General features: G+C 44.0%; 1 protein-coding gene across 13 annotated transcripts in view; it reads left to right on the top strand.

Moving 5' to 3' along the window:
• Positions 1-20382, top strand: part of CACNA1B (calcium voltage-gated channel subunit alpha1 B) — a 333802-nt gene that overhangs the window by 289004 nt on the left and 24416 nt on the right. For all 13 annotated transcript variants that reach the window (XM_080990744.1, XM_080990755.1, XM_080990754.1 and 10 more), the window contains 4 exons: positions 511-602; positions 4532-4682; positions 6408-6535; positions 14237-14333. In XM_080990744.1, the coding sequence (XP_080846870.1) occupies positions 511-602; positions 4532-4682; positions 6408-6535; positions 14237-14333 (468 nt within the window). The remainder of the gene's footprint in view (positions 1-510; positions 603-4531; positions 4683-6407; positions 6536-14236; positions 14334-20382) is intronic.

Below are 20382 nucleotides of genomic sequence, written 5' to 3'. Positions count from 1 at the left end.
ATTTTGCATTGCTCTAAATTCTTTGATATAGTTCTCATTTCAAGGCAGAAACAGAAAAAGCTGCAGAGTTCCTGTTTTAGAATGTGCCATTTCAGAATGTAGCTTGGGGATCTGTTCACAGAAAAACTTAGAACCTTCACCAAGCTAAAGAAACCACAATGATTAAATTGGTATAAAACAGATTTAATACACTGCTGGTTTAGATCCTCAGTTCCACCCTGATGGTGGAAAGGAAGATATATCCCCCCCCCCCAATATAGTAGGGAAAATGTGCATGAAAAAGCATACAAATTTTCATGCAGATTTTAAAGGGGGGGGGATACAACAGGCAAACTGAAGATGGCGGGTAGTAAATTGAGAGAAACTGAATTTGAAATATTTTCCCATCCCTAAGCAAAATGCTTGCTGTTCAGAACCACAGTCAGTGCTGCTTGCTTCTCTGATGACTTTGTCTCCAACTGGATTTCCATTTAATCTGCTTTTTGACCATTTCCTCTCCCCCACCCCCAGGTCTTTGGAAACATTGCACTGAATGACGACTCTGCCATCAATCGACACAACAATTTCCAAACGTTTTTGCAAGCCCTGATGTTGCTTTTCCGGTAAACAATAAACCATCTCTCTGTAATCAAATTCATTGACCCTTCTGGCAGTGGCGGAGCTTCATGCTCCAGCATCGGGGGGGGGGGAGAGCAGGTGGGGGTGTGGCTGGTGCGCAACCTGGGGCGTGGCGTGCTACCTGTGGGGGTGTGGTGCCCAGCGCTGATGGGGGGCAGCTTCAATGGCACCCCACTGGGATTGCACTGCCAGGGGCAGTGCGCTCCCCCTGCCCCCTCTTCCTCCGCCAGTGCCTTCTGGGGTGGGTGTCAATGGGAGGAGATGAGGCCCTTCATAAGCAAACTATCATCATCTGTGTGTTAACTTAAAATGAAACAACTCCCAGGAATGGGCCAGCCAGGGCCAGCATAGTTGGACCAATTCACACCAACAATTTGACAGTAACGATGACACACCAAAGTTCCCACCAGTGCCTGCTTGTTTTGTGTGATGGTCTTTCTTGAAGTTGTTTGTGCAAGGTCCCACCTCATCTGTCAGTGCATAGGGACATCAGAACACTGGGAGCAGGCTCTCTTACGTCCAGTGCTCATGTTATTATTGAGCCCATATAAAAACGTAGTTATTCATGGAGGACATAGTTAAACCATGGATCTCACTCCCACAGGAGTCAGTGGTGGTCACCAACTTGGATGGCTTTAAGAGAGGATTAGACAAATTCATGGCGGAGTGAACTATTCATGGCTACTATCCATGATGGCTGTGTGTTGCCTCCATAATCAGAGGCAGTAATGCTTCTGAATACCAGTTGCTGGAAAGCCCAGGAGGGGAGAATGTTCTTGTGCTCAGTTCCTTCTTGTGGGTTTCCCACTGGGGCATCTGGTTGTCCACTGTGAAAACAGGATGCTAGATGGACCATTGGCCTGATCCAGCAGGTTCTTCTGGTGTTTTTATGTCTATCTGTAAGCTTTATTTCCTCCCCTGGCCTTCCTTCAGCATAGGTTCCCTACTTTGTGGAATACCTTCTCAACTCCCTGGAACTCACTGGCTTTCCCTCTTTTCACATCTTCAGTTCCCTGCTTTCCTTCCTCCCAGTCTCTTTTTCTCATAGTATCTCCATCCTCCACCTTTCTGGCTTCCCCATCCTCAGAGGTAGGACCTCTGTCTGCTTCCATTCGCTCTTAGGGCTTATCCACATTTTGCAGGCACAGGTCCATACATTAAAGCTCCATCTCCAAGCACCTTTTCTTTTTCTTTTTTTGACCTTGAGCTTTCCCTGAAAACAACAACCTTGCTCTTCACCACTGAATTGGAGCACATGTCAATTTGGGTTTTCTGAGGATTGCTGTTTGCAGCAATTCAGTTTAAAGAGTAGGTTTCCATGGGTTCAGACAGAGCTTTAAAGTGTGGACCATGCCTGGGAAGCACGGAGGAAAGGTAAGTGATAAGCCCTCAGTTAGGGACTCTCTGGGGAAATGCAGACAGCTCCTTCTCTGTTTTTCAGCTGCATGCTTTCCTCAGCACTGACTGCATTGCTAGAAGGTGGATGTTTCCTTTCCAACTGGCTGAACAATCTCACTGGCAGCTGCAGAGCTGGCTCCTGACCATATGTTTATGTAAATACTTACATCTTATCTCTCAGCCTCTTGCTGGGACTCCAGCACTCCTGACAAACATCCATTAAAAATGATTACCAACCAACTGAAAGATTCAAATCGGCCAGATATTAAAGCCACAGAAGCTGGAGGGGAGGGGTAAGCACAAGGAAATACAAAGATTTGGAAGCATGCAAAAATGTGGGCAAAGAAGACCCTGCCCACAATTAGCATGTGGCCCCTGAAAGGTTCCCCATAAGGGAATGTGGCCCACAGACAGACTAAATTTCCCCACCTCTGGTTTGATATTTTGCTGATTGTAAAAATGCCACACATGACATGAAATCATCCTCAAATGATTATGTATGCAAATATCCAATTGTTTAGCTGGGAGGGTGATGGGTGTTAGCATAATCTGTTCTCATGCTCAGTTTAGGTTGATAAAAGCTGCAGTGGGCCTTGCCTCTACCTGCCCTCTGCATCTTTCAATTCCTCCCAAGCAGAAGTTAATGCAAACTTAATTGTTTACATCAGACAGCTTGTGTTCATTAATACTTCAGCATTACCTGGCATTAATCCTGTGGTATTCAAACTGTTAATGAACACAAATCCTTTATGTGCACAAATCCTAACTTAATTTAATTTAATTGGGTCTTTTATTTTCCATAAAGAGATTAGGTGTTTTGCTTCTAAGCTTCTGAGATCTAATTTCTCTCCCCCACTCCCTGATATGACAGAAAACACGGGTCTCTTTGACAGAAAAGTCCAGTTCAAGCAATCTGTCTCTGTGTTCTATCATCTATCTATCTATCAACCTATCTATCATCTATATCATCTATATCATCTATATCTTCTATATCATCTATCTATCTATCTATCTATCTATCATCATCTATCTATCTATCTAACTATCTATCTATATCTATCATCTATGTATCTATCTATCATCATCATCTATCTACCTATATCTATCTATTTCCCAGCCTCCAACAGGAAGTCCCGGGGCAAGTCACAGCATTAGAAACAACATTAGAGGGTAAAGGTCTAACAAAGGGAGCACCCTGTACCCATGACACTCCCCTAGGTGATTTAGAACCCAATTATGCAGGCTTCTAAACTGTGGAAGTGGGGGAGGGCTCTACCACTTCAAGAAGCTCCTTACGTCTGCCCCAGTTGGTGGACAACTGGGGCACAGCAGAACCTAACACACACACATCTTTGCTCTCTCTGCTTGTGTGTAGGTTTTAACACATGAGCAAAACACCTGAATAGGCCAAAGTTAGGGGGGAAAGCCTATTGTAGATCAGGTCTGGGGAAGCTCACTTGTGTGGTGCTTATCTCATGACTTATGTGACTCTCCATGTCTTGCTGATAGGACCTCGTCTCTTTTTAGGCCATACCACACCCTTCGCCAGCTCTCCTTCACAGCTGGAATGTGTTTTTGAACTATGATAATGCTTCTTGCTTCCTGGATGGAGGGGTGGAGGAATCTCTCTCTCTCTCTCTCTCTCTCTCTCTCTCTCTCTCTCTCTCTCTCTGTGTGTGTGTGTGTGTGTATTGGGGAACCTCTAACTTCTATGTGGGTCAAATGTAGCCTTCTGTAAAAAGCTAAGAATGGCATTGATATCTCCACCCACTTTTGCCTCTTGTCCCACCCACCACTTACATGCATTTCCAGGAAGTTCCCCTCCCCCAAAGAAGTACCACCCTTGGGCTGAAAAAGGTTCCCATCCCTTTTGATATACTATAAAGTGAGGGAGCTACTGTAGATGTGACTTTTGCTTTCTGTAGTTCTACTGAGATTGCTCCCTCTTGCACATTCTTTACCACCCACTAAGGAATGTTAAGGTACACCACAGGCAGATGGCATACTCATGCAATACATGTACAAGGCCAATAAGCAACCATAAGAGATCTGCTGGATCAGGCCAGTGGCCCATCTAGCCTAGCATCCTGTTCTCACAGTGTCCTACCGTATGCCTATGGACTGTCCAAAAGCAGAACCAGAGCTCAACAGCATTCTCCCATTTTGTAGTTGCCATCAATTGGTATTCAAAAGCATTACTACTGTCATCAGTGAAGGTAGAACATAGCCATTGAGTTTAGTGGCCACTTACACTCCATGAATCTGCCTAATCCTCTGTTAAAGCCATCCAGGTTGGTGACCACCACTGCCTCCTGCAGGAACAAGTTCCATACTTTAACTCTGCATCCTTTGCCTGTCCTGAATCTCCCAACATTCAGCTTCATCGGGCATCCGTGAGTTCTAGTGCTTTGTGAGAAAAGGAGGAAATGTTTCCTCTATTCCCTTCTTCACCCTATTCATAATTTTGTATACTTCTTTTTAGTTCAATAAGACAACTTCTTTTTTCTGCTTCCAGGAGCGCCACTGGGGAAGCTTGGCATGAAATCATGCTCGCATGTCTCAGCAACCAAGCCTGCGATAAGCTCTCCAACCTTGGCAAAAATGAGTGCGGCAGTGACTTTGCCTACTTTTACTTTGTCTCCTTCATCTTCCTCTGCTCCTTTCTGGTGAGTTGGTCATTCCGCTTGTCTTGCTTGCCCATCCCTGTGCTGCAACTACCCTCCACGTTCAAGGTCCTCAGCCCCTCAGAGATATGCATCTTAAGTATCAAAAGCCAGGGTAAATAAGTATGTATGGTTGCATGTAGTGTTTTTTTTCCCTGGGGGATATTCTATGGTCCCCAGTACCCGCATCTCTTTTTCTTGTTTTTTAAAAGTGTGGCACTTACATTAACAACTTACATAGTGAGTGCTGGCACCTATTTTTCTAGAAGAAAAGCACTGGCTGCATCACTGCATCCTTTAATCAGTGACACTCTGCCATATCGGTGAAACAGCACATCACAAAGAAACTATCTAGTTTCTTTCTGTGCGATGTTTCACCAATGTGCAGGTAGTGTCACTGATTAAGGAATGTTTCAATGCAGCCAGACAGACATGCTATCATATCAAAACAGCTTCTTCTTTTTTGCGGTGTCCTATCAATATGAAAGCTGCAGCACTCTGCACATGCTCCAATTCTGGAATGATTTTTTTTAATAAAAATGCAATTCTCCTATTTAAACTGAAATTTGAGAGGAGTTATATTGTAGTGAGCCCTACCGTTAGGCAGAGTGTGGTGACAGTTGCATAAGGTGCCAACATGTTGGGAGGCAATTACCAGTGGTGAATTGCTAGAGAACAGTGTTGTGTGTATCATTCAAGTAGCTCCCTGTCACTTAAACTAGCCTACTGTCCTTAGGCTGAGTAGAGGAGGATGACCCATTGGCAGTATTGAAGTAACATTCAATGACCAATCTGGCTGGCTTTTGTTCATGGAGTGGGAGGTGGCGGTTATTTCGTCGGGCAGTAAAATGTTCCCAGGGTGGCTCTGGGCAGGATGTAGAGCAGAATTCAGCAAAGCCATAGAACAATACGGACAAGGAAATGGATAAACGCCCTTTTCACTGTAGCTCAGAAGAGGGACAACCTTTATCAGCCAGAGTGCTGCTTTCCAGGGGTCGCACGCTAGTGGTGGGGAGGGTCAGAGGCAAGAAGTTGGTGCAGCAATGGACAGGACAACCTTTCCACCCACCAGTAGGTTGTATTCCAGCCACACAAACTCAGTGGTTGCTATGTGTACACACCTCATATCTCTCTCTCTCCATCCAGGCAAGCAAGCAAGGGGGCTTAGCAATATTCAAGGATGTGTTCAAGGACGCTTCCCAGTTGGGCAAAAGCGTGGGAAAGGCATGGAAAGGAGATACAGGACACATTCACACCATACATTCAAAACACTATGGAACCACTTTTAAAAGTCATGACTCCCCCAAAGAATACTGGGAATTGTAGTTTGTTAAGGGTGTTAGGACACCCCTATTCCCTACAATTTCAGCCCCCCTTTCCCCAGGGAACTCTGCGAATTGTAGCTCTGTGAGGGGAATTGGGGCCTCCTTAGAACTCTCAGCACTGCTAGCAAACTACAGCCCACGCCCCCCCCCAAAAAATTGGGATGAGCCATGACTGTTTAAAGTGATATAGCATTTTCAGTGTATGAGCGAATGTGTCCACAGATTTCTGCATTTGACACTTCAGACTCCGCCTTTTTCTCTTCAACAACAACAATAGTTTATTTATACTCCTCTTCCTTTTTGAGTTATCCTTTTGTTTTTGCATTGATTCCTTAATAAGAGAAGCTAATGTCTTTCCTCCTTCCCACCCCCAATTTCATCTCCCTCACCTTCCCCTTTGCAGATGTTGAACCTGTTTGTGGCTGTAATTATGGACAACTTTGAGTACTTGACACGAGACTCTTCCATCCTAGGACCCCACCATCTTGATGAGTTTATCCGCGTCTGGGCTGAGTACGACCCTGCAGCCTGGTACGTATGCTCTTGCAAGCACACCTTAAAATAATAGAATAGTAGAGTTGGAAGTGACCTATGGGTCATCTAGTCCAATCCCCAGCAATACAGGAATCTCACCTAAGGCATCCATGACAGATGACCATCCAACTTCTGCTTAAAAACCTCCAAGGAAGAAGAGTCCACAACCTCCTGAGGGAGACGGTTCCACTATCAAACTGCTCTTACTGTCAGAAAGTTTTTCTGTATGTTTAGTCAGAATCTCCTTTCTTGTAACTTGAAGCCATTGGTTTGAGTCCTACCCTCCAGAGAAAGAGAAAATTTGTTCCCACTTCCATGTGATAACCCTTAAGATATTTGAAGATGGCTATCATATCTCCTTCCAGTCTCCTCTTTTCCAAGCTAAACATACCCAGCTCCTTCTACCATTCTTCATAAGGTTAGACTTCTAGACCTTGATCATCTTAGTTGCCCTCCTCTGCACACATTCCAGCTTGTCCACATCCTACCTAAATTGTGGTGCCGAAAGCTGGACACAGTATTCCACACAGTGTCGTCTGACCAAGGTAGAACAAAGTGGTACTATTACTTCCCTTGATCTGGACACCATACTTCTGTTGGTGCAGCCTGGAATAGCATTAGCTTTCTTTGCTGCTACATCAAACTGTTGACTCATGTTAAGCTTGTAGTCCACCAAGACCCCTAGATCCTTTTCACTAGTAAGCCAGATGTCCCCTATCGTATATTTGTGCTTCTGGTTCTTCCTGCCTAAGTGCAGAACCTCATCTTTGTCTGTACTGAAATTCATTTTGTTAGCTTGTGCCCAGTTCTCTAATCCATTAAGATCATTTTGAACTCTGATTTTGCCTTCTGTGGCATTAACTACTGCTCCCAGTTTGGTGTCATCTGCAAAATTGATGAGCATCTCCTTAATTCCTTCATCCTACCAGCTTCCTTTCAAGAATATCATGAGGGACTTTGTCAAATGTCTTACTGAAATCAAGATACACTATGTCCACAGCATTCCCTTGATCCACCAAGCTTGTAATTTCCTCAAAAAAAGAAATGAGATTGGTCAGGCATGACTTATTTTTGAGAAACCCATGCTGAGTATTAATAATCACAGCAGCATTTTGATAAATATATCTATTCTCACACATCAGGGTAATCTGTGCATTTCGAGTTCACCCATTAATCATCTCACCCCCTCAGTCCTCTCGCCACTGACATTTTCAGAGATTAGAAGAAGTGCTCAAATTATCTGGGAGGATGAGCAGAACACTCTTTTAATGCTTCTGAATGCCATATGCAGATAGGAAGAGCACTGTTGCACTCGGGTGCTGCTGGTGGGCTTCCCATTGGGGCAGCTGGTTGGTCACTGTGAGAACAGAATGATGGACTGGATGCACTGCTGGTCTGTTCCATTAGGGCTCTTCCTATGTTCCTTTTTTTAAAGGCTGCCTTAAGTAACCATCTCAGAGGGCATGCAGTGGGCAGGACTGAAAATGAAGGAACCAGCAGATTAGTTTGTGGATTTCATTAAGGGCATCTCTATCTCCCTACCCCAATAATTTGAGTACTGATGATAACTTGACCTATGTCAATGTGAATATTGATGCAATTAAATATTTAAAATGCAACAAACTCATTGCCTGCTAATTTAGTCTTGTAAATCAGGGCCCAGAAGTTACAAGTCAGCATATTTATCCAAACCTAATAATAGGGCTGGGGGAGGAATTCAATTAAATTTGTATCTTCATAAGAAACTACCAAATTTGCAGCTCTTGAAGCAACACGTGGACCAAAACAGCTCTTCTTCCAAAAATTGCAGTTCTCTGAATTTTGCAATGCAGTCTCCCAACCAAACAACATGTCACAAAAGCGTACATATTACAGGAAAGTGTGCATGAAAATGCATATATTGGTGAATAAAACATACAATATGCATTATGTTAGGGAACATTACTTGCAAAAATGCATGTAATAGCCGAAACTGCAGACAAAAATGAGTTTAGTAAGAAAATTAGCACTATAATGCTGATGAATTTCCAGAGGATTTAAAATAAAATAGAACTAAATAATTGATAGATGCTGTGGAAATGCAAAACAAATTTAAATTAGAAAAATGAGAGGGAAACTTAAATTGACTGATAAGTTCATCCCTATCTAAGAGGCTCATAGGCTTCATTGCCACCACCCAGAAGTCCCCTCCCTGGTAGCCAGGATGTGTCTTCTATGAAGTAGACTGATGGAGGAAAGGAAGATTGCTACATTTCTGTGCTCAGTATGGGAGGGTGCTAACCACTTCCTCTGGGTCCAGCATAGCAACCAATGAGTTTGGCAAGCAGGGGTCAAGGCAGTCTCTCCTTCCTCCACCAGCCTGCTCACTCCCTCTGGATAGAATTCCAGGTAATCTCCCAGGTGAGTTGTTAATTGCAAGGGTGCACTACTTGCAATGATCACATGAATAATATGGTTGTCTGACTCCACTCACAGGTGGAAATCAATGGAGAGGTAAGTAGACATGGGAAGTCAATTTTATGGGACCTGGGAGAATAACAGCAATGCATAGATCCACAAACTTCCTTTCTGCTGATGTGAAAAGAAACTTAAGAAATAAAACAAAGAGCAATCAAGCTAATGATGTTTAGGAAAGATGCTTGAGATTTCTAGAAATGTGATGAAATGCCTTTTTGCCTCTGCTTTAAATGTTTTTTTTGTGTGAGGTGGGTTGATCTAATAACATTTTGATCTTTTAATAATGCCATCTTCCGGTTGTCAGTTTCTGGACTTAAAAGAACTTTATTTGAACTTGTTCTGTTCTGAGAAGAATATAAAGCTATTACTTGGGTTCTATCCCTTCCTCCCTCCTTGTCTCTCTCCCCCTCTGATTCTCCCCCCTCCCCCCTTTCAGAATATTACTGGGCCCCTTCCAGATATTCTGAATGATGACTTTCATCATCCCCAACTGCCAGTCATGCTGACTGTGGCCGATGGGAATTGTAGTCCAAAACCTCTGGAGGGCATCAGGTTGGAGATGTCTAGTATTAAAGGATATATCCCCCCTTTTTTTTAAAAAAAGAAAATAAATGCATGCTGATTATCTTCTCAGCTGCCAGGTGAATTGGGATGGTTATTAAGCATGGGAAGTTGCCCATCTCACAGGTGATAACCCAATCCACAGATGGAATGATTATGAGTTGTAGCCAATGTTAATTGTACTCAATAGACCCACTGAAATTAGTGGGCAAGGGCCACTTAGGTTCATGTATTTCAATGGGTCTACCCTGAGTTGGACTAGCATTGTATAAAATCCACTAGGTTGCATCCAACAACTTTGAGTAGATCCATTGAAATTAATAGACCTAAGCTAGTCAAGTTTATTAATGTCAGTGGGTTTACTCTGAGTAGGGCTAGCATTCGATGCTCCTGTTATTGGGTGTTTTGCAGTTCATTTCCATGCAGACAGTATCATATGAGGACTTTTGACCATAATTATGAACAGATTTCAAACTACACTGCCTCCCCCAAACAACCCTTGGAATCATAAGAGTTCTATGCTTGGACTATACCATTTCAGGTTGGAGGTAGAGGCTCACCTGACTGCATGGGCGTGTGTGCATGTGTGTGCGCATGCACACACACCCCATATCCTTCCACGTAGAAAAATATAGATACCAGGATGACGGATTATAGCATAACCATTACCCTGATATGCACACCGCCATATGAACTCCCACCTGTACAATGCCATGGTACAGTCCAGAGACACCACATTATTCCTTTTATTTCCAGTCTTCAGGGTCGGAGTGCCACTGTTATATAACCAAACAGCAACAGACATACCAAAATAGTCCCATGCATGAGATGGAGGTTCAGCAGAGGCTGGATGGTCATCTGTCAGGGTTAATACAGCTTCACCCTGCATTGCAGATCCTGCATTATTGGGCAGGGAGCGTGAACTATATGACCCCCAAAGACCCCATCCAAATCCACGTTGCTGTGATTTCAAGAGTTGCTCTTGCTTATGACAGTTACTTTCCAGCTTCTCAAGAATGTAATATGAGCCCTGTTGGATGCCACCTTCTGAATGTTAGTCTTCACTACAATTTCTTGCTGTAGAAATGGGGAACCCACAGATGTTGCCAAACTTCAACTCCTACCATCTCAGATTATTACCCATGCTGACTGAGGTTGTTGCGAATTGTAGTCCAATTTTTTTTTGGGAGAGTCAGAGGTTCCCCACCTCTATCCTAGCAAGTCAGTTTTTTGACAACTCAGGGACTCTTCTTTTTTTTTTTTTTTTTTTTTTGCACTTCCCTAACATTCACATCACTCCATTTTCATGTTTTGTTAACTGGTTTAAGCCATAAGAACACCAGATTAGCCTGGCTGATGGATCAGGCCAATGGCCCATCTTATCCATCATTGTGTTCTCAAGAGACCCACCAGATGCCCAAATAATAAGCCCCAAGTAGAACATGAGTGCAACAGCACCCTTTTGATTCCCAACAGCAGGCATTCAGAAGCAAACTGCCCCTGACAGTGGAGGCAGAACACAGCCACCATGGAAGTGAACTGCAAAACTTGCAGGCATGGAAAACAAAGCTACAGTCCCTGATTTACCTGTCATGGTTGACTCTTTCCTGTGCCTCAGGCAGTTTGAAGGGCCATTGCTCAGTAGTAGTGCATTTGCTTTGCTTGCAGAAGAAGCTGGGTTCCATCCCTGACATCTCCAGGTAGGGCTGGGAGAGATCCCTATCTGCAGTCTGGAGAGCAGCTGCCAGCCAGAGTAGGCAACACTGATCAAGATGGACCAGTGGCCTGACTCAGTACAAGGCAGCTTGCTCTGTTCCATCGTGCCTTTTTTGTATTCATTTAAACAAAAAGCCTTTTCCCCTTATTGTTTTAATAATTAAGTTACAACTGAGGATGTTTTTAAAATTCTTCTAGGGATTGGATGAATTCAATAGGGCTGCTTCTGAGTGGATGGCATCATGCAGTCCTATGTCTATCTTCCACTGCTGCTGAAATATTTCCCTCCACAGCTAGTTGTAAAGGAAATCTGGGGACTCTGAAATTGAACACGACTCTCCCATTCTTTCTTCTGCTTTTTTTTTTTGGAGGGGGGGGAGGTGACTTCAGGAGGCTCTGGAATGGAGCCATCTCTCTTCCATATATTTCTCCCCCCCCCCCCTTTGGTCATAACTCATGATTTTTTTTCCTTTCCAGTTGCCGGATACATTATAAGGAGATGTACAGTTTGTTGCGAGCTATTGCTCCACCTCTGGGCTTAGGAAGGAAATGCCCTCACAGGGTGGCATACAAGGTTTGGCATTTCAGCGGGGGGAAACCCTTCCAGTATATTTCTCCTCTATTTGTTTGCCTTGAATTTGAACCTTTAATTTGATAAAAACAAACAAACAAACCTGAATTGCAAAGGCAAAGAAAAAGAAGAATAAACTGGACTGAACTAACCCCTTTGCCTGAACAAGAATGATTGACAAGCCCCCACCCCCACCCTTTGATCTTACCCTTTCCCATCTAGCATCTCTCCTGACACACAATGATGCACACTTGCCTGGACATGGGCAGCTTTATGAGACAGTCAGCTTTGAAAGGTTCCCTTCTCCAGAACAGCGGTGGGAAGCGTTGGGGGAAGGCTACCTCATTCCAAAAGTTTTGAGTTAATTGATTGAGGAGGTGCTCATCAAATTTACAGATGGTGCCAGGCTGGGCTAGCAAATAGAATGTGGATTCAAGATGACCTTAACAGATTTGAGGGCCAAAAGTAACAAAATGAATTTCAATAGGGACCAAGGTATGGGTCTATACTTAGGCAGGAATAATCAGATGCACAAATATAGGATGGGGGACACCTGGTTTACTAGCAGTACATGTGAAAAGAATCTAGGAGTCATAGTGGAACACAAGTTTAACATGAGTCAACAGTGTGATGCTGCAGCAAAAAAAAAAAAAAAAAAAGCTAATGCTATTCCTAGGCTGCATCAACAGAAGTATAGTGTCCAGATCAAGGGAAGCCATAGTACCACCCTATTCTGCCTTGGTCTGACCACAGCTGCTGACATGGAGGTACAAGCCTTGGTGACAGGGGTCAGCTAGGTTAGGCACCGACTGAGGGTCCCTCGGCTGGGTTCCTCACCAGTTCAACCCAACCATTCACCACCCTCCCTGCTAGGGCCCTAAATGGTTTTCAGTGAGTTGCTTTTGAACAAAAGGCAATCTGAGTTCTCCTCCAAGCAGGCTGCTTGTCCATTTAAGTAAAGGTAGAGGGACCCCTGACTATTAAGTCCAGTCACAGATGACTCTGGAGTTGAGGTGCTCATCTCGCTTTATTGGCCGAGGGAGCCGGCGTACAGCTTCCGGGTCATGTGGCCAGCATGACTAAGCCACATCTGGTGAAACCAGAGCAGTGCACGGAAACGCCGTTTACCTTCCTGCCGGAGCAGTACCCATTTATCTACTTGCACTTTGACGTGCTTTTGAACTGCTAGGTTGGCAGGAGCTGGGACCGAACAACGGGAGCTCACCCCATCACAGGGATTTGAACCACCGACCTTCGGATCGGCAAGCCCTAGACTCTGTGGTTTAGACCACAGCGCCACCCACCTCCCTGCTTGTCCATTTATGTGTCCCCAAATGTAATGTCCTGGCCTATCAATCTCTGAAATCTGTTTCTTGGCTCTATAGACAGGGCTGAGAAAAGTCTGGGGATCCAGTGGAAGGTGAGGAGTGCAGTTGTTGCCCAAGGCGTGCTGGCTGAGAAACCATGTGGCATCCACCATCACAAGCAGCGCTGGTCCCTGCCTTGGTTGGCAGGGACATTGGGAGGTGGGAGCATTGTTGTCACTATGCCAAGGTCCCTCTGAAGTCTGATGCCAGCCTTGTGTTATTGAAAGTGGAGATCTTCCTTATTTTTGCCTCCATTTTACCCATTATTAGCCTCACTTCCAATCTAAGCAACAAAAGCCTGCCCAGGAAAGGAGAACCATTTTATTAAAGCCTTGTCTGACTGTCCCATAATGCTGTGCATCGCTTCTCTTCGGCATGATGAGTACAGCCCCTTGACACCTGCACAACCACCTGTTTGAGAATATATGGGAATGCTCCCTCTCCCACCCATGGTTTCAAACCTCTTTCCTTCCCACCTGCTTTTGTCCACACTCAATCATTCTGTATTGCTACCGCAGGGATTTGAACCTCTCTTTTTTAAAGGAAAAAAGAAAAAAGAGAAGACGAGCACATAGAAAGAGAGATGCTCAGTGACAGGGATAGCCAAGGTGGTGCTCTCCAGCTGATGCTGGACTCCAGCTCCCATGCTGGCTGCAGCTGATGGCAGCTGTGGTCTGACAATGGCTAGAGGGCACCAGGTTGGCTACCCCAGCTCAAAGAGATGAAATTGGAAAAGAAACCATCTGATTTAACCCTCCTCTTTGTTATTAACCTCCCTTTGTTTTGTTTCTACTCCCTGAAAACAATCTAATTAATCAGATCTCTCTCCTTCTCTCTTGCTCTCTTGTCTGCTTTCCACTTCATCCCTGGTCCCCCTCCCCTCTGTTTGACACTTGGCTCTAACTTGGTTCTTCCCCCACCTGTGATTCCCTCCCCATCTTCTGGCTTCTGCTTCTTTCTCTCTCTCTCTCTCTCTCTCTCTCTCTCTCTCTCTCTCTCCTCTCTTTCTATCTCTCTGGTTCCAAGTGGGCGTATCAGTTACACGGACATGTATGAGATGCTGAGACACATGTCCCCACCACTTGGACTGGGAAAGAAATGCCCAGCTCGCGTTGCCTATAAGGTTAGACCAGACAACCAGTGCCATCTGTTCTGTTGTTGCTAAGGCTGAACTGCCTCCATTTCCTGTAGTATTTGTGGTGTCTTCTAAGCTATTTCAGATGCTTCATAATCTCCCTAGTTCAGGGGTGTCCAACACATGGCCCAACCCATAGCAGCTGTACAACAAAGAGGCTACTGGGACAGGAAACACACTGGCAGCAGAGGCTGGTGCTAACTCGGACTGGTAGGGTGGAAAGCAGTGAGATCAGTGGCAGGCGGAGTCAGAGAAGATGGCTGGTTGAGCCAAAGTCAATAATAGGCATAGCCAACTAATTGTGGCCTCCCCCCCCCCATCCTCCTCTTTGCTGAATTCTACAAGGGCAAAACTGAGACTGAGGAGGTGGAAGCTGGCAGTAATAGCCACCCCTTGGGCTGATTGTAATTAAGAAGGCAGGTAGGTGGAGGCCATCTGAGGGCAGATTGAGTTTAGTGGTGGCACTGCCTCACTCGCCTTAATTGGGCAGCCTCCACTACCATCACACAGCTTTCAGAAAGGTGGAGCTGTGCCCATAGGGTCCTATAACTGGAACTCCTACTTGGTCCTTTGGCTTCAAGCAGCAGGCAGATTCTAAGTGCCCCCATAGGCATGCAGAGTTCAGGTAGGGGCTTTGGAGAGTTTGTGTACTCAAATCCAAGTGCTTGAAGGCTTTTAAAAGGGGTTCATGCCCCACTAAAGCATTACTGGTGGAGGGGCCATAGCTTATTGGTAGGATATCTCTCTTCAATACAGAACATCCCAGGTTCACTCCCTAGCACCTCCAGGTAGGTCTGAGACAGACTCCCCTCTGAAATTCTGTAGACTCATTGCCAATCAGGATAGAAAATTCTGAGCTAGATGGACCAATGTTAGTGCATTTGTCTTGCATGCAGAAAGCCCCATGTTCAATCCACTGTGTCTCCAGGTAGGGCTGGGAGAGACACCAAGCTTGAAACTCTAGAGAGTAGCTGCCAGTTCAGTGTAGACAATAATGAGTTATCTGAACCAGTGGTCTCACCGAGTACAAGGCAGCTTCCTATGTTCCCATAGTTTGACTCAATGTTCTCCTATCAATTTGTCACCTTCCCTTTAAGAGACCTGGAAGTCCACCTCTATTGGTGCCTCTTATGCAAGATGGCAAGGAGGGAGAGAGAATGTAAATTTAATATTTTATGCGAAGGAGAGTTTATGGGTGAGTCTCCGGGCTCCTGTGGGTTAAGAAATGAAGCCATTTAAATCCATTTGAGTTTGACACCCCTGTTCTAGTTTGAAACATTCCGCATCTCTGACTAAGTCATTACAGCTGTGGTGCCCATTACACCTTTCTAGCTAGCTGAGTTTCTACCTGTCCATAAATATATTTATATCCTGGTTCATTTTTCGGATTCTACCTTTCCCCTTCCTTTTCTGTCTGCATCAAGTAAGAGACCAATTATTCCCAATCAAGGCTGTCTTCATGGCAACATGTGCTTAGACTTAACAAATCCTTAGGGTGCATTGCCTCCAGCTCTGTGTTCACTGAAAGCCAACATGTTTCTTCAGAAAAAGCATGTGATACAGTTCTCCTAGGACTGTACCACTTCAGAATGCAAGGGAAAGGCACTGCATCTGGAATGCAGGGATAGACAAGCTGTGTCCTCCTGGTGTGTTGGGCTACCATTTCCATCAGCCCAAGACAGCATAGTGTCTGGAGTTGTAGTCCAAAACATATGGAGATTACTTGATCATCTACCCCTGCTATGTAGATTGAGAACTGATTTTCCATGGCACTACTTTCTGTATTAATATGTTCAAGTCAAAGCAGTAGATGTGTTCAACCCTGGTACACCCATTCTACATTGTACCTGCCTGAGGATGTGGTTCACCCATCTGGGAGTGACATCCCTGCAGCTTCTCCAGCTCCTCAAACACACAGGTGCATGGAACTGAAGATTCAGCTACAAATCCTTTAAGGATTGTAGATAGTTCTTGCAGGTGATCAAGCCACTAGAAAGAAAAGTGCTGCAAACCTTCTTAAACCTTCAGGTGTCTGGCTCTTTGCTGGGACAACATATTCTACAGCTCATCTAGGAAGACCTATTGGGAGCTGCCCGGGGTCCTGAATTGACTGGAATAAACTCTGCTAATTGCTACCGCTTCCCCTGCAGGACCTAAGTCCAAACAGAAGGGGATCTTTGTCTTAAATGAACATGATCCTCTTTGTAGAAGAGAAATTATTTCCTGCAGAGAAAATTTGTTCCTAGAGAGCATGGATGTAAAACAATCCTCCAGTAACTACAGAAACAGTGATTCACCTTTGTTCCAGTGAAAGCAGAGTAAGAGATTCCCATGTTAACAAAACAGCTGCAAACTTTTGCATTGCCTTTCTGCAACAGTCTATTCAGATCAGATCAGGTTTGTTTATTTGTATTTAGTCATCAGACCATCACAAAACAAAAGGTTAACATTATGGAAGTAACACAAGGTAACACAAATAGAACTCAGCTCAAGTCCAAATACAACTATATACAACAAAAACAAACTTAAAATGCGAAGTCCATCTTTGACCAATCCTCTGGCTGATTGACATCCAATGCCATTTTAAAATGTGTTGGGCAGGGGGGATTACTGGGTTGTTATTTTTATTTTTATTTTGTTTTTGTTTTTATTATGTATTTTGTGTTTTTATGTTGTGAACCACCCTGATACCTGTGGGTATAGGGCAGTATACAATTTTAAAATAATAATAATAAATTACAATTGCCCCTCTTTTAATAAATATTAATATAAAATAAATTTATGCAAATCTGAATGAAATTATATAATCAAACAAAATGAATAGAAGCTTTAAAAATATATGACGCAGCATTCTGTTTTAAGAGACTGACCTATATTTTACATTTCTGGATAAGGATCAGTGTAGAGTTTTAACTTATTTAACTCGTTGCTAATTAGAAGAGGTGGTTCTGAAGGAGAGAGTAAATTAAACATAGGTGACACCTTAAAAGCTTCCTTAAATACACTTTGCTGCAGGAGGGTGATGGCAGAAAACAGCAAGAAATAAATGCTATAGAATCATCGGCTCACTTGAGCTCAGTGAACTCACTAATGTATTTTAATTTGCTCCAGACAAGGATTTAATCAATCAGAAAGTGAATTCTGCTCAGTTGTATGACAGTTTCTTGCCTCTCAATTTTGCAGTCAAGAACGCAGTGAGAAGGCAAGCAAGACACTGATGAATTTACATTGATGAACCCAGGATATGCAAGATTCAGTTGCCTGGGATTCCAGTTGCATTCATTCAGTAACTTCTTCTTACCATGGCCACTATCTAAGTACATCATACCATTGAGAGGCTCATAAAACCTGTACCCTGTTCAGGGCTTTAGGTTCACAGGAGAAGCAGGTGCAGTGAAAGCTGGATTTCTTCTGGGAGACATACTCAGGTCAAGTCATGCAAAATCTTGGTGAATTTTTAACAGAAGTCAGTGAATTCAGGACCATGGACAGCTCCCAGTGGGCCCCACTGGATGTATTGTAGCTATAGCAGGACGTTGTCTCAGCAGAGAGCTAAAGCTTATGTAGGCTGTCAATTGCAGTTTGTCCTGCTTCCCTAGGGGAAGCCGACTTTTCTTTTTTAATCATCCCTTGCACAATTTTGCATCCATTGACTTCTGAGAGATTGGGAAGATGGAGATGCTGCAGGAGGGTGATGGCAGAAAACAGCACCTACATAGAGCAGCCTAGACTTCACCCTCTTCTGAGTATTGTTAGACCCTGGGGCCACAACACTAAGGAGCAGAGTAATGTAAATGGCCTTGAAAGCTCAGAGCCCTTTAAGGCTTGTGGCTGTGCATTGACCCTCATGTCACTGTCAGCAGGTGGAGTTTGGGGAAAATGATTTCATGGGCCAGATTTGAAACCCTGCTGAATCATCTGAATGAGCAAGGTCCCAATAGAACATGTGCAGCGGATACTTGCAGAAAGTAGAGTTCAGCTGTCCTGCTCATCAGCTGATTGGTAGTAATATTGAAGCCTCAGGCCCTTTAAAGCACTACACAGTGTTCATTCAAAGTGCCTGATCAACTAACATCATCGTGACATCAGATGACTGACAGGTGGGCAGCCATACCCTCCTGTCAATTTTGTGCTACAAGATTAATTTGGATAAAGATCTGGCCTGTAAAAAAAGATACAACTGTGCTCAAAAGTGGTTCACTAAAAAAACAAAACAAAAAAAACTGTCAAAATACAGTAGTACCATAATGAACATAATTTTTAAAAGTATAGCACTGCAAAATAATACACAAAATCAATGCATTTAGCCTGCATTAAAATGTAAGTGAGCATAAAGCAAGGATAAATCTCATCAAAAGTTCAAGTAGAAATACCCAAGACTTTGGATCCAAAAGTACGTCCAAAGCTAATAACAGTAGCACCTACCAGTAAACCCCACCCATCCTATACGCCTTGGCCCAGATTTCTGTCTTATAAAGGCTGTTGGGGCTGGAGGATGAAGTGAGGCAGGTGCAAATAGCCATCCCTTGATAGCAAGCACAGAAGTTTATAGTCAGTGTTAGCCTTACTCAGAGTAGACCAATTGAAATGAACAAGCATGGCTAATTAAGGCCCATAAATTTCAATGGGTCTGTGCTGAGTAAAACCTAGTATGCTGCAATCCAGAGTTTTGTCTCCCCCATCCTGGTTCCCCCCTATCTTTTTCTGTAGCAACCACATTCCTATGCCTAGGTGGTCTTTTCTCTTCTAGGACCTTCTTAAGAGCTACAATCTCCCCCTTTATACCTCCTTCTGTTGCCCCATCCCTCTCTGTGCTTGTATATTCTCGCTACATCTGGCAAGAGCCAATCCCTGCAGAGTCGTCATGCATGACACTTTATCTTGCTTGCCTTGGTGTGCATGCGGTAATATCTTTACAGCTTTGTTCTATGGTGTAACAGGAGAGCTGCATCCCAGAGATGTGCTGGGGCTTCCCAAAGGGGGTGCTCTTTCTCACTGTAGCATGGTTGCGTTTTTAATATTAGAATCTGTATTGACTGCATTAAGAAGAGGGTGGGCTTATGCCACACACTCCACTCAACATCCATGTGTACAGGAAAAGGCATGAAAAGGGTTCTGGGGTAGGGATGTTGGAGAATCCCATCGGAAACAGGAGCAAGATTTCTTCAATTTACATGTTCGTCAGAGCTAAAATGGGGTCACTGAGGAACAATGGTGGAGGTATCAGCATGCTTGAGGAACCCTAAGGCTTTCAGAAGTAAAGGAAAAATAAAGGAAAACATCCTAAGATGACACATCTGCAAACACCACCACCAAGCACAAGCCCAATGATGACTGAAATTCCTCAGTAGTCATGGAATGTGGAGTGACAGGAAACATAAAATGGAAAATGGGGGAGCTAGACTGTCCTTCATTTACCTGGAACCTTGAATTGATGTGAGAAGTTTATTAGTGATCCATTGGGTAGACTATTGCCTGCACACTTCTCCTTATATCTTCAGTAAGAGGGCTGGTAACTTACTTCTATTTTAATAAAAGGTGAACAGACAGGTAAAGGGGTGGAATATTTCACACCAGACCTTGTGGCTTACCTGATTTTATGGCAGAGATGGTCACTCAGTTCTCATTAGCCCCAGCTAGCATGGCCAGTGCTTAGGAATGATGGGAGTTGGAGCCCAATGAAACATTTGGAGAGCTACAGGTTTTAAGCCACAAGATGCTTGCAGGTGTAACCAGATTTCTTGTCTTGTGTGGTTTGAGAGAACAGACCTGGATGTTTCCCCACCCCTTTCAAGTAGTTTATGCACATTTAATAGTAAGTTCCCTTAGCAGAGAAACTCAGTCTGACCCTTGCTCACAACATTAACTGGAACAAAGTTTTCTCTCTCGTGTGTGGTTTGGTTGCACTCTGAATGATTTCCTTCCTCTGTCATAAACGATGGATGAGAAAACACCAGGGAGGGAACATGTACAGTGAGCACTTAAGAAGCTTCCCTTCTGAGAACCAGTCTTTTCTCTTTTTTTGAATTGTAGAAAT

The sequence above is a fragment of the Podarcis pityusensis genome (assembly GCF_964106645.2).
Source record: "Podarcis pityusensis genome assembly, chromosome: Z".
In the NCBI taxonomy this organism is placed as follows: domain Eukaryota; kingdom Metazoa; phylum Chordata; class Lepidosauria; order Squamata; family Lacertidae; genus Podarcis; species Podarcis pityusensis.
The sequence above is the reverse complement of the archived record's forward strand: the minus strand, read 5'-3'. Positions and strand labels throughout refer to the sequence as shown.